This window comes from Bos grunniens, chromosome 20 (genome assembly GCF_055505025.1).
Source record: "Bos grunniens cultivar Pamir isolate PY7600 chromosome 20, Bosgru_T2T1.0, whole genome shotgun sequence".
In the NCBI taxonomy this organism is placed as follows: Eukaryota; Metazoa; Chordata; class Mammalia; order Artiodactyla; family Bovidae; genus Bos; species Bos grunniens.
The window spans coordinates 35,502,164-35,516,887 of record NC_141184.1 but is presented as its reverse complement, the minus strand read 5'-3'; the positions used below and the strand labels follow the sequence as shown (position 1 = coordinate 35,516,887).

General features: G+C 41.3%; 1 protein-coding gene across 1 annotated transcript in view; it reads right to left on the bottom strand.

The window, feature by feature from the left end:
* Window positions 1–13,221, bottom strand: part of EGFLAM (EGF like, fibronectin type III and laminin G domains) — a 394,377-nt gene extending 381,156 nt beyond the window's left edge. The window contains exon 1 of the mRNA XM_086361486.1: window positions 13,017–13,221. Coding sequence (XP_086217612.1) covers window positions 13,017–13,110 — 94 coding nt within the window. The 5' untranslated portion in view covers window positions 13,111–13,221. The remainder of the gene's footprint in view (window positions 1–13,016) is intronic.
* Window positions 13,222–14,724: the final 1,503 nt, after the last annotated feature.

Genomic DNA, 14,724 nt, shown 5'->3' with positions numbered 1-14,724 from the left:
CATGGGATTCTCCAGGCAAGAATACTGGAGTGGGTTGCTGTGGCCTCCTCCAGGGTATCTTCCTGACCCAGGGATCGAACCTGAGTCTCCTGCTTGGCCACTTATTAAAGGTGTGACCTTAGCAGACTTACTTAATCCCTATCTAGCTTTAATTTCCTCCTGAAAACATGGGGATGATATTACTCCTTCATTACTGTTGTGAAGATGAAGTGAAATCACTCGGCATAGCACCTAGACATTATTTATTCCTATTACCTCAAGAGGTGTTGTCAACCTTTAATCCTCCATGAAGCTATGTGGTCCAGTGTTTTTCTAGTGAAGAACTAGCTGGCAGAGTGCTACACAATGGGACTCAACATAAATCTTGGTACAAAAAGAATAACATATTGGGGGAGTCCTAGAGGCGACCAGCCAGAGAAGGCAATGGCAACCCACTCCAGTATTCTTGCCTGGAAGATCCCATGGACAGAGGAGCCTGGTAGGCTGCAGTCCATGGGGTCTCTAAGAGTCAGACACGACTGAGAGACTTCACTTTCACTTTTCCTTTCATGCATTGGAGAAGGAAATGGCAACCCACTCCATATATATATATAGTTGTGTAGTCACTAAGTTGTATCAGACTCTTTTGTGACCCCATGTGTGTATATATATATCCTTTTTCAGATTCTTATCCATTATAGGTTATTATAGGATATTCATGAAAAAAGCAAGAGAGTTCCAGAAAAACATCTATTTCTGCTTTTTGACTATGCCAAAGCCTTTGACTGTGTGGATCACAATAAACTGTGGAAAATTCTGAAAGAGATGGGAATATCAGACCACCTGACCTGCCTCTTGAGAAACCTGTATGCAGGTCAAGAAGCAACAGTTAGAACTGGACATGGAACAACAGACTGGTTCCAAATAGAAAAAGGAGTATGTCAAGGCTGTATTTTGTCACCCTGCTTATTTAACTTATATGCAGAGGACATCATGAGAAATGCTGGGCTGGAAGAAGCACAAGCTGGAATCAAGATTGCTGGGAGAAATATCAATAACCTAAGATATGCAGATGACACCACCCTTATGGAAGAAAGTGAAGAGGAACTAAAAAGCCTCTTGATGAAAGTGAAAGAGGAGAGTGAAAAAGTTGGCTTAAAGCTCAACGTTCAGAAAACTAAGATCATGGCATCTGGTCCCATCACTTCACGGGAAATAGATGGGGAAAAAGTGGAAACAGTGTCAGACTTTATTCTTTTGGGCTCCAAAATCACTGCAGATGGTGATTGCAGCCATGAAATTAAAAGATGCTTACTCCTTGGAAGGAAAGTTATGACCAACCTCAGTGAGTCAGTCAGTTCAGTCGGTCAGTCATGTCCAACACTTTGCGACCACATGAATTACAGCACGCCAGGCCTCCCTGTCCATCACCAACTCCCGGAATTCACTCAAACTCACGTCCAACCTGCTAAGTCACTTCAGTCGTGTTCGACTCTGTGCGACCCCATAGACGGCAGCCCACCAGGCTCCCCTGTCCCTGGGATTCTCTAGGCAAGAACACTGGAGTGGGTTGCCATTTCCTTCCCCAATGCATGAAAGTGAAAAGTGAAAGTGAAGTCACTCAGTCGTGTCCGACTCTTAGCGACCCCATGGACTGCAGCCTACCAGGCTCCTCCATCCATGGGATTTTCCAGGCAAGAGTACTGCAGTGGGGTGCCATTGCCTTCTCCTCACATCCAACCTAGATAGCATATTAAAAAGCAGAGACATTACTTTGCCAACAAAGGTTCATCTAGTCAAGGCTATGGTTTTTCCAGTGGTCATGTATGGATGTGAGAGTTGGACTGTGAAGAAAGCTGAGCGCCAAAGAATTGATGCTTTTGAACTGCGGTGTTGGAGAAGACTCTTGAGAGTCCCTTGGACTGCAAGGAGATCCAACCAGTCCATTCTAAAGGAGATCAATCCTGGGTGTTCATTGGAAGGACTGATGCTAAAGCTGAAACTCCAATACTTTGGCCACCTCATGCGAAGAGTTGACTCATTGGAAAAGACTCTGATGCTGGGAGGGATTCGGGGCAGGAGGAAAAGGGGATGACAGATGATGAGATGGCTGGATGGCATCACCGACTTGATGGACATGAGTTTGAATAAACTCCGGGAGTTGATGATGGACAGGAAGGCCTGTCGTGCTGTGATTCATGGGGTTGCAAAGAGTCGGACACGACTGAGCGACTGAACTGAACTGAACTGAACTGATAGAGTATTGAATAGAGTTCCTTGTGCTATACAATACATCTTTGTTGTTCATTTGTTTTATATAGAGTAGTGTGTATCTGTTAATCCCAAACTCTTAATTTATTCCTCCTATCCACCCCCTTACCCCACCTCCAGACAAGGTACTCTTAACTGCGGGTCAAGGTCAAATGAGTTTGTTTCACACTTGGGTGCTAGATTAATCTGCTTCCTCCTTTATCTGGCCCTGGAGGAGAGGGGAACTTTGTAGACAGCTACACGGGCCTAAGCTCAACTCAGCGCTCTCTTTAGGGCTCCTGCCTGACTATTAGAGAAGCAAAGGCCCCAGGGGCAAAGCTGTGCTCTCAGCAAATGTTCTTCCCCAGTTTTCCCCAACTGCTCCATTCAGCACATCCTGAAGGCAAGGGTAGCAACTTGGGCCAGACTAACCAGGAGTCTGTGAGGATCCAAAAGGACTATGCAATTTAACTATTAGTGACATTCACGTGATAGTGGAACATGGGCCCCTTTTCAGTGGATGGAAACAACAGAGGTAGATCTCAGTTAGCAAGAACTGGTTAAACTATAGCCCCAAACAACATTGTCTCTAAGACCGATGTATGAACAGTGCTATGAATTTAAAAGTGAATTTAACAAAATGTGAGGATGAAATTCTTGCTTTTTGTCCTAAAAATCAGAATTTCTAGTTGGTTATGACTCTGTCAATAAGATACTTGAGACCAGGGCTGTGATGATCAACCATTGGCTGATAAACTTCAGTTAGTATTAATATATGGTTGCTTACCAAATGAAGATAGTCTTATAAGCTCCTTGATATAGATTGATACATATATAATCTTCAGAACAACCCTGTTAGATTTTATTATTATCTCCATTTTGCACTTGGGGAAATTGAAGCTGAGAGGTTAAATTTTGTCCACAGGCTTCCCTGGTGGCTCAGATGGTAAAGAATCTGTCTGCAGTGCAGGAGACCCGGGCTTGATACCTGGTTCAGGAAGATCCCCTGGAGAAGGAAATGGCAACTCATTCCAGTATTCTTGCCCGGAGAATTCCACGGACAGAGGAGCCTGGTGGGCTACAGTCCATGGGGTCACAAAGAGTCAACGTGACTGACTAACACTTTCATTTTTCATTACATTCAATTATTAAGAACTCTCTTGATTGCTATGGTAGACTGACTGCAGAAATAGCCCCAGTTTTTCCAAAAAAACAACTGTATTTGCATCCCTTGAAATGTGACTGCCACTTCAATTATAGGATGTTGAAGCCTATTTCTCTGTCTGTTGAATTGAGACTGGCCTTGTGACTTTCTTTGACTAATAGATATGGGGGGAATGACTGCATGTGGTGTCTAGGCCTCTAGAGGACATGCATGTTTCTGCCTTATCCTTTGAATGCTTTCTTTTACCTTGGGAACAAGCCTAGGCTAGTCTGATAGAGATTGAGGGGCCACCTGGAACTGAGATGAATCATCCTAGCTGAGGACAGTCTAGACCAGCCAGCCCCTCTCTAGCCCATCAACCTACTGACTGTAGATCCACAAGCAAACCCAGCTAAGACTGGCCAGCCCTGGCTCAGACCAGCAGAACTGTCCAGCCAATTCATAGATTAATGAAAAAAACAGTACATTGTTGTTTGGGCCACCAAGTATTAGGGTGATTTGTTATGCAGCATTATTTTAGCAATAGATAACAGATACAGTTGCCTCCCCAGTCATTTCTTCTCTTTGCTTTGAAGGCAAAACCTACTTCCCACTACAGAAGTTTAAAGAGTGCATGTTCACTTTTCAAACTATTTTGCAGTTAGAGTGATTCAGTTCTAGCAGATATACAGGGAAGTCAGTATGGTAGGAGGATATGTGGGGAGGGAAATAATACTGAGAAACATTTTCCTTTCTGAAAAGAAACTGGCAGTGAGATAGTGAACTTCTCCTTTCTTCTCTATCTGCTTTGAATACAATCATTAAAAATAGACATTGGAGCAACAGCAGCCATTTTGTGATCATGAGGCAAGAAGCCTAGGAACAGCAATCTAACACACTGGAAAGAATGGAAAGTTGAAAAGATCCTAGGTTTCTGGCCACATTACTCAGTCACAGAAACTGGCTAACCTTTTGACTTTTTTATTATTTAAGCGATTGTGTGTTAGCTAAGTATTGATACATGTGATTGAACTTTGAACAAACACATTGGAGTCCAGGTCTTGGTGCTAACATTTATGCAAATAAGAACGAGTGACCTCTCTGGAAAAGGCAGCCTTGCCCAGGGCATGCAGCCTAATGAGCAAACTGGGGGCTGGATCTCAGGTCCCTTGACCAAATGGCCTTGTGCAGTGCATAACCTGCTCAGTCATCCTTGGTGACCCTGCTGGAATTCTACAAATTCAGGATGTTTTTAGGATGCTTCTTCCAGGATTGCCTTCAAACCCCAGTGGGAATTCATTTACTGTTTTCAATGGTAACAAATCCTTGGCTGTTAAAGCTAAATTTGATTTGGGAAATAGTCAAAATTATTTGATCCCAGAGATGGCAACAAGGAAAGTGTGCCAATCAGATCTCCTGCTGCTGGGAGCACAATTGACTAATGGCCCCAGTTACCGCCCCTTGGGATGCACTGCACTTATGCCATTTGGTTTCCAGACAATGACAGCATGATGGGGAATGAAGGCAGGCAGACCCTTCTCAACAAGACATGGGACTCAAGGGCTCCCCATCAGCCTGGCTGAACATTTCTCAGAACTGTGCTGTGGCCAAGATTCTTCTCACCCAGGCCTTCAATTCATTCTTCTCTCCTTCCACACATGTCAGACCTGCAATACAGTCTCAAAACTCTTCCTGCTTTCCTTGCTTCCACCTTTTCCTTGCACATCTGGCCTCTTCTTGGCATCTGCTCAGCAGATCCAGCCCATAGTACCAGGTTTAGTGAAAGGTAGTCATCAACCTGTTTAACAATGGCCAATTTCAAAGTACCAACAGTTTAGCAACCGGCGCAGGGCTTTCCTGATAGCTCAGTTGGTAAAGAATCCACCTGCAGTGCAGGAGACCCAGTTCGATTCCTGGGTTGGCAAGATTCCCTGGAGAAGGGATAGGCTACCCACACCAGTATTCTTGGGTTTTCCTTGTGGCTCAGCTGATAAAGAATCTGCCTGCAATATGGGAGACCTGTGTTATATCCCTGGCTTGGGAAGATCCTCTGGAGAAGAATAAGGCTATCCACTCCAGTATTCTGGCTAGGAGAATTCCATGGACTGTATAGTCCATGGGATCACAAAGAGTTGGACATGACTGAGCAACTTTCAAGGGAAATGTTAGAAGTAGCTATAAAATAAAATGACTTTTCTGATATAACTGATAAAAGGGACTCAATGAATATTGGTTAACTATTGAATAAGTGCAAAGGTTTTAAAACAAAATCATGTCATCTCCTATAGTTTTGCCTAAATGTCTACTGGCTTGGATGCACAGGGTGGACCTCCAAGTTATTCTTGTTGCTGCTACTGTTGTCCAGTCACTAAGTCAAGTCTTACTCTTTGTGACCCCATGGGCTGCCGGCACATCAGGCTTCCCTGTCTGTTGGGGGCCAGAGTGAGGTACTCCGCCCATGGCAAAGGTCATGAGGAAGGAGGCTCGACATACGCAAAGGTGGGATCGAGCCTCAGGGGTCCCCCTGGAAATCCTCGAGCGTCTACCCCCATAACCAGAGCCTGCCTACTTTACTACTTTGTGCTCTTACCTACACCTCTGACTTTACGGGGGGCTGTCCCCCACCACCTCTTTCGGAGAAGGAGTTAACCTAGAGCTCCAGTCAATAAAAACTCTTGGGTGTGACAAGAGTGTTTTAACCTACAAACTCCTCTGAAGGTTCTCTAGCCTGCCTGACAGGCTCGTCCGGCCACATGTGATTGCTCACAGCCTCCCAACCGTGAGAGGCACGAGATGCTTTAAACCTTCTAAAAACAGGTTCCTTAGAAAAGTTAGAAAACTATTAGTATAAGTATAATGGGCTGATTAGAAATTGTATTGGTGAAGGGTTTTTCATTTGTTGAGCCAATGTTTGTTGCTAAGTCTCCATATCCCCTGCCCTTACACACATTAATGAATATATAGAAGGAATAAGTATTAACCTTTGATATTAATCACGTTAGACCTTAGGCTAAGTACATTCTTTCCTTAACTAAAACCCACTACACCCTCACCCTGTAGGAATGTAACTTTATTTGGGTGGCGTCTGTTTTGAGAATAATCAGCCCTGGAGAAATAAGTGTCCTGATTGACTGACCGCTGTCACAAGGAGAGGGTCGTAAATTGTCAGCAGGCCCCCCTGGCCAGAAGATGATGTAACACCCCTAAGACCTCTGTATACATTTGTATGAAGCACCTGACTTTGATAAAAGTCAGGACTGCTGACCCCGCGTGACTTTTGCATAACATCTCAGTGTATAAAAGTAGACCATGGAAAATAAAGAATTGGGATCAGTTTCTCGAAATACTGGTCTCCCCATGTCTCTCTCTCACTCTGGCTGAGTCTCCATCTGGAGCGCGGAACCCACCAAGGTTACTAATTTTGCCTGGGCTTCTAAGATCCGACCGGGGAGGCCTCAGTGTCTCCTCTCCTTCGGGAGAACGGAAGGACGCCTGCGGCCTACGTAAGTGGTGCAAACTTCTTGTCTTGAAGTTTTATTGGTCTCCCGCGTAAACCAAGATACTCAGCCTCTTTTCTCCACTGAATTTTCCTACTGAGCTATCCTCATTCTATTACTCTTTATATCCTTAATTAACATTTAATTAAGCAATTGTTTCCTGATCTTCGCCTACGCCGTCTCTCCTTCGAATACCCTGGATCAGCCGGGGCTGGACCCCGGCACCTGTCCTTCACTATCTCCTGGAGTTTGCTCAAACTCATGTCCATTGTGTCGATGATGCCATCCAACCATCTCATCCTCTGTTGGCCCCTTTTCCTCCTGCCTTCAATCTCTTCCAGCCTCGGGGTCTTTTCCAGTTAGCTCTTCAAATCAGGTGACCAAAGTATTGGAGCTTCAGCTTCAGCATCAGTCCTTGCAATGAATATTCAGGGTTGATTTCCTTCAGGACAGACTGGTTTGATCTTGCAGTCCAAGGGACTTTTGAGGTCTTTTCCAGCACCACAATCCAAAAGTATTAATTCTTGGGGAATCTCCAAAAAAATTTCTCATATGTGTTCATCTTATTCTCACTCTGCTCTGGCTCCCACTTCATTTACATCTGCCTGGAAAACCACTCAAAAAAGTCTTATGGCTACTATTGTCCATCTTGGGAATACCAAACCCCAGGGACCACTGAAAGAAGTTCCAAATCTTCTAATTTCTCTTGAACATGAAAGGGTCCAAATCATATAGGGAGGCCAGGAGAGAAGATGGGAAAGAATGATTTTCTCTCCAACTCCATGCCACAGTTTTTACTTGAACCTACCTGTACATCTCTCGTGACTAGATAAGGAACACTTCATCAGAGTCTGCTACTAAGCCCTTTTATTCACCTGGATCTCAAAATCAGTCCAAGGGACCAGGTAAGGACAGACACCTTCCACTCCAGCTAAAATTCTAGATTTCCATCCTCCTCTAAACTTCCTCAGCCCTCCTCCCTAGGTGACAAATAATGAAACTAAAGATGCCCTGAATATGAAATGGTATATTAACTTTATTTTCTTATATTCTGTATTCTTAATGCTCTGGCATCAGGGGCCTTGCTGATTCTGGAAAATGCCCCTCCCAAGGCTAGCTAATTTCCAGAGACAGCAAATAACTCTGTTGAGAGGCTGTCTTTCATCTAATATCTTCAAATGTCTCCAAATTTTGTCTCTAAAATGAAGACAACTGCTGATATAATTACATCAATTGAGAAGGTGTACATGAGATATTGTATCAACAAAATAGAGCTATCTATTCAAATATAACCAACCAATCCAGAGTCCAAACTTGCCAACTAACACCTTTCTCCTAGACCTCACAGGTTGAGCCATATCCCCCTGCCCTAGTCACTCCAGGGCCAGGTACAAGGCAACTAGGGATAGTCCCTACATCCTAGAACCTGTTGAAATTATTCAAACTAGCCAGTCCTAATCTGTCCAGCCTGCTTACCAGGCCTGGTCCATTCCTTCCCACAAATCCACGATAAAGGCTCTTGCCCATGTTTTCCGCTCATTCTTCCCGTCTCCTGAATAACTCTGGTGCTTCCCCAAGTGGCCCTATAGGACATGACATGCCCCCTCCTCTTGAGAACTGTGACAAACTACCTTTTCAATGGTCATTATTTCCAGATCTGTTGGCCTCAGCATACCAGACTAATAATAAAACTACATTTTAAAACAAATGGATATTGGGGAGATTTCAGTGGAGGGCATCTGCACTGGCAACAGACAACTCCCAAATTTTTGTTCTATTTGAACAGCCCTCTTTCATTTACAAAGTACATATCTTAATTGCTTTAATTCTATCAGCAACTGTCTTCATTTTAAAGATAAAATTTGGAGATATTTGAGCAACAGCAACATTACTGAAAGAAATGTGTATTTTCTATGAGGATGTGTGTGAGGTATAGGAACAGAAGGACTAGCTTGAGCATCGTGGTACTGGTTTTAAAGAGGGCTCTAGACACACACCAATAAAAAGAACAATCTCAGCCTCTCATACTTCCTGAGAACCTCCTATGTGCCAGGGACCAATATAGATCATTTTCATATATTAACTCATTTAATCCTCATATCAAGCTGAGGTTAATACCCAAGGTGCCTACCATTATTTTCCCTGTTTTATAGACAATCTGAAACCAACTGCTCAAAAATTGGTTTCTGTCATATAATAGTAGAGCTGCAAACAACTTCAGAGATCAACACCCCCCATTTTACAGATGAGTTAAATATGTTTACGCGTTCTACTCCACTGGAAGACTTTGTCATTTTTGAGCACATTCTCCAAATATGGCATATGTGCCCTGATCTTGCCAATACTGAGTTCTGACTCCTGTGACCTCGAGTCCAGCTGCGTCATACAAGGGAAGTGACACCTACTATAATAATCTCAAACCCCATAATCCATCACACATAACTCTGAAAGTACTAAAGGGAAGTGTGTTACAATAACCAAACACACCTAGTGTATATCCCAAGGATTGCCTAAATATTTCCCATTTACGCTATTTTGAGAACTGGCTTCCAGCCCAGTTCCGACAACAGTGTTCAAGATTAAGTGGAAGGCCATGTGAGCGTGGTAAATGAAAATACAATTTTCCCCCCAAAGGGCTATTAGTTATGAGTTTATTTTCTTGTGCGTGTGAGATCTCTTTCTAAGCATTTATGAAATATGAACTTTGCAATTGTCTCACTTACTGGAAAAGTATGTGCGTCCTATGAGGTTTCTAGAGGACAATGGTATGTCAACTCTCATCAGCCTGCCTTCAGAAGATTCTGCAGAAGCTGGGCCCAAGAGCCCCTCTTAGACTACCTCTCCCATAGCAACCGCCTCACTCTTGGCAAAGGCACAGACTCGCTGCTCTACTCAGCTCTGGCAACGTCAGTCGCCTTAATACACTAAGGGTCCTAGACAACAGCCATCTAAAGAGAGCTCAAGGGGCAACAGGAGCTCAATTCCTGGGCACAGTCCTACTGTTTTTGGATTAGAGCCCTTGGTGGCATAGCCCCATCTTTGGGCACAGCCCATTTTGATTCCGTTGGCCGATGATGATCTGATGCATTCATTTGGCTGGAATGTTCTGAGCAGGATGGTAATCAAATTTCGATGACTTGGATGACCCTTATCATCTCTCCCACCCCTGCCTGTTTCTGCACCAAGTCTAAAGCTTATAGGAAAGTGGAATACTTGGGATATGATATTTTCCAAGATTGAACAGCTGGCTTATATCTATTAAATTGCAGCTTTAAATGAATACGCTCTATACTTCCCACTAAACCAAGGGAAACAGCAATGTACTGAGAAACTGGAAAGATTTCTGAGTTCTTTTAGATTATGCCTAAAGGCTTATATTACAGTTCTGAAAAAGACCAGGATCTTGGTAGTGAGTCACGAGTGTGTATGCCAAGCAAATTCACCAGGTTCTTTGACACAATGTAATTGTGCTTTAAATTCTCCCAGTTAGAATATTTACGCCACTGTCTAAAACAAAATTATAGCTTGGAGTTCAATCTTCAGACATTCACTAATGGCTTATCATCTATTGTCATAGTTCAACATGCATATTCATAATTAGTATGCAACATTTTCACAGTTACAGGATGAGTAACTGATCCAAGTAGTCGTTCCTCTAGTGTTCACGTTATTACTTTATCCATTTCTGGTGAAGCCAGGATCATAGCAGCTTGTCTGTGGTCAGCCCCTTCCTTACCTCCTACCCAAACTCTGACCTGAATCTGTAAGTTTAGGGGCTCAAGAAAGAGAAAAATTCTAATAAACCCAGAAAATATCATTTATTAAATCCTCAAAGTCTATGTATATCTATGTATACATCACAAAGCCTCCTCCGCAGGCAACCGCCTGGCAGGATGGATCAAGCAACATGCCCACGATTCTTTACTGAGGCCCTGCTGTAAACTAGCTCTAAGGTCCCACATGAACTGGGACCAATATCAAAAGCCAGGGAGCTGGTGACTCTTTAATGTGAACTTTTTTCCGTTTTGCTTTGCTTTGTGTTTTCAATTCTATAGACATGGCATGAATTTGAACCTGCAATTCTTGGATCAGACTCTGAATAACTAAATGCCTGGACTGGGAAGATGTGTCAGATCCTTATTCTCTGCTTCTGCTCTGAGAAAAGGCTGTGCTTTTTTCCAATGAGTGGCCTAACACAGTGAGGCAATGACTTCTGCATTTTCTGGCAGGAAATATGAAAAAGAATATATATGGGAAATGTGTGTGTGTGTCTGATGGGGTCTTTCTCTCAAGTGATTTTTCTATCTTTGAGCCTCCAGGATAGAGTGGTCTAACCTTTCCAGCTCTGCTTATTTGCTAGGTTCTAGGATTCATTTTCAAGTTGGGGCTCCAAAGCCTATTTTCAACAAGATTTTTTAGTTATTCTTCCAATGAGGTTTAAAGCAATAAAACAGAATAAGAACACGTCCTTGAAGGAGGAATCTGCTCCTTTACTCTTAATGCTATAATTGTTCACAATAAGGGTGTGGTGAAAGGACACGAAAAGGAAAGTTCAGCTTAAAAATGAGAAGACAGTGGGAAGGAAATGTAATCTGGTGGTGGATTTAGATGAGGATTAGCAGCTGTCCTGACTCCTTTGATGAAGGGCTTAACTAATAGCAAGAAGAACTGAGGATACATCTTAAGAAAAAGCTTCCTGACTATTATAAGCCCTGGCAGTGTCTTCCCAAAAGGGATTTCCCGATGTACATCTGCTTGTTTTTTTTTTTGTTTTGTTTTTTAAAGTGTGATGTTGTTTGTGTAAATTGGGTTTTTGTTGTTATTATTCATTCTAAATTGTAGAAGTTTTAGACTTTCATGTTTTTTCATCATTACTCAAGCAATGCATGTTCATTAGAGAAAAGGTGGAAAATACTGATAAGCAATGAGAAAAAAATTATCTATCATTCCGCCACCCAGAGATAAACACTCTTATCATTCTGAGGCATGTGTTTTCAGACATTTTTCTCTGGGAGACTGGTTAAGTAAATGCTGGTACAGTCATAAAATGTAGCTTTTAAGAAGGATACACACATGATACACCGACTTTGGACCTTGGCCTCAGTTAGTGTTTATCCAAAATCTGCTCTTTGGTTTCATCTCTGACCTTGGCCTTGGCAAGTGAAGGAGGTAAATGCTAACTTCATCACCATCTGGCAACCTTGGAGTCATGCATGTTCAGTGATCATGTGATGGAATAGATTACCATTACATCTAGCTGATAATAATGTCAGTAACTTGAATAAGACATAATCGAGATTCCAGCTAATACCTGAATATTTACCTAAAAATATACATAAGCATTTTAGATATAACCTGGAGGGGGAAATCTCTATTTGCAGAGAATTTTATATTGAAATTCTAACAGCTGGAGTACAAATATTACAAGTGTGTGTGTGTGTGTATGTGTGTGTGTGTGTGTAGGGAGAGTAATTATGAATAGTTAGAAAGATTATTAATTTTATGCACTAAAATGATTATTAGCAACTTTCAAAAGCTTAAATAAGGGAATGTTTTGCAAATATTGAACTACAAATACACCATTAATGTAGAATAAATTAATGCAAATATTAATAGAGAATGAACTAGCCAGAAAACTTAGGAAGATTATGATATCCTTTCTGAACAAAATGAATAATAACATTTTTAAATGTCCAAGTTGAAACTAGCCCTTTCTTCAGTATTGAAACATGCAGAATAATGACGGAAAGAACCACTTAATAGTTGTCAGCTCTGAGTGACTATTATAATGTTCCCAGAGGATAATAACAACTTTTAAAATTTTGGACTATTAAATATTAATAATCAAACTGTTATAATTTAATCAGTTGCATACAATTTCTTGCTTACTCTTCTATCCCAGGAATCTTTCAATGATCCTGATATTTGGCTATTAGAGCCTCTACTTCAACAGAATACATACTTTCATCCTCAGTCACTTGCTGTTTTGAATTGTAATCAACATGCCCCAAGCATAGAGTACATTATATGTTTGAAACAGAGAGATGTATGTCTGTTAGGATGCCTTCAGTTACATGAAATAGACATTCCTACCCAAATGGTTTTAAAAAATTAGGATGAATAAAAGAAATTATTGGCTCACATACCTGAAGAGTCCAAGGTGGCACATAATGTAGGCTTCAAATCAGGCTTCATTTCAGGCTCAAGGCTATGAAGGGAGCCTGGCTTTTCTCTCACCATTTCTCATCTCTACCTCTCGGCTCCATTAGCTTTAACCTTGTCTCCCTCTTTCTGCTGCAAGGATGGCTGCCAGCAGCTCCCAAAGCTGCTTGCCTCTTCCTTGGCAAACAGATAAGAATTGAGTCAGTCTTTGTCCCCGCAGTTTCCAGCAAAAGTCAGAAAGTACACCCGGCTAGACGCTTCCTTGCATGATGCTTTCACCTCTGCAACATCACTGTGGCCAGGAGGACACCGCATGACTAGTTACTTTAATCAACCAGCTTCCCACCCCTGGAGGTAGGAAAAAAATCAAACCAAATGGTACATTCCCCAGAGGAATCATGGGACACTGTCACCAAGAATTAGGAGAAACTGATGTTAGCCCGCAAACAGTAGGTGTTAACCACAGTGTGGAACCATGTTTTCCATTGTTCAAATAAGATTATGAAGTGATATATAGGGCATGATTCCAATTTTAATGTACAGATGGCAATGAAAACTTTTGTCTTCATTTATTTAACCAATCCCATCTTACTGATTTTATAGTTGTTTTCACTGTTCAAAGTGATACTTCAACTAGTACAATTGTACATTCAATCTTACATTTGTATAGAATGATATTCTTGGAATAAATTGCTAAATATTGAATTGTTGACTCAAAAAAAATCACAGTTTAAGGTATTTAGACATCCTGCCAAATTGCCTTCCCCAAAAGTTATACTTTCAGCAGTGGTATATGCATTGTTAGCCTCCCATAACCAACCTCACCAACAAATAGTATCACTCATCATTTCTACAGGAAAAACTAATATTTCATTGTTTAAATGTCTTTTTGAGCACTATCAAAAATGAAATTATTCTGACATTAGTTATCTACTGATATTTAGTTTTTATGTATTAATGTTTAATGAGCTATCTGTCGATATCCTGGTTCATTTCTCAGTTGGCCTTTCATCTTTATTTACATGCTAAAATTTTATCTGTCATATGTTTTAATTTTTTTCTCACTTGTCATTTTCCTTTATACTTTGTTTATGGTGGGCTTCAGTTGATTTTTTATTGTTCTGCTACATAAAGGCTCTACATTTTGATGTAATCAAAATTATAAAATATTTCTTTTTAGATTGTTGTCTTAAACATCTTTTTGAGCAGTAATATTTTCCACACCAAATATCTCTATTTTATTTTATATTTTCTTCTAGTACAACTATTGTTTCATATTTTATTTTTAAATCCTTAATTCATCTAGAATTCATTTTGCTGTAAGATATGAGGTCAGGCCATAAAGCTACTTTTTTCTAAGTGGCTAAACAGAATTCCTAATGTAGCTGTTAAAAAGCCTGGTTATTAAAAGGGCTGGCTCTGGAGCTAGACTGGTAGGTTTGTGAGCTCTGAAAGTCAGGCATCTTATCTATGTCTCATCTATAAAACAGGTATATGTTTGGGGTGGTTTTGACAGTGAAATGTGCTGAAAACACAGAAAGAATTAGAATATTGCCCAGAACATAGCAAATGGTAGACTTTGTTGTTACCTCTATTGAAAGATCTATCATTTCTTCTTTTGCTATATTACATTTGTGAAGGACTAATTAGTTATCTATATGTGGATCTGTTTCTCAAATTTTTGTTTTCTTC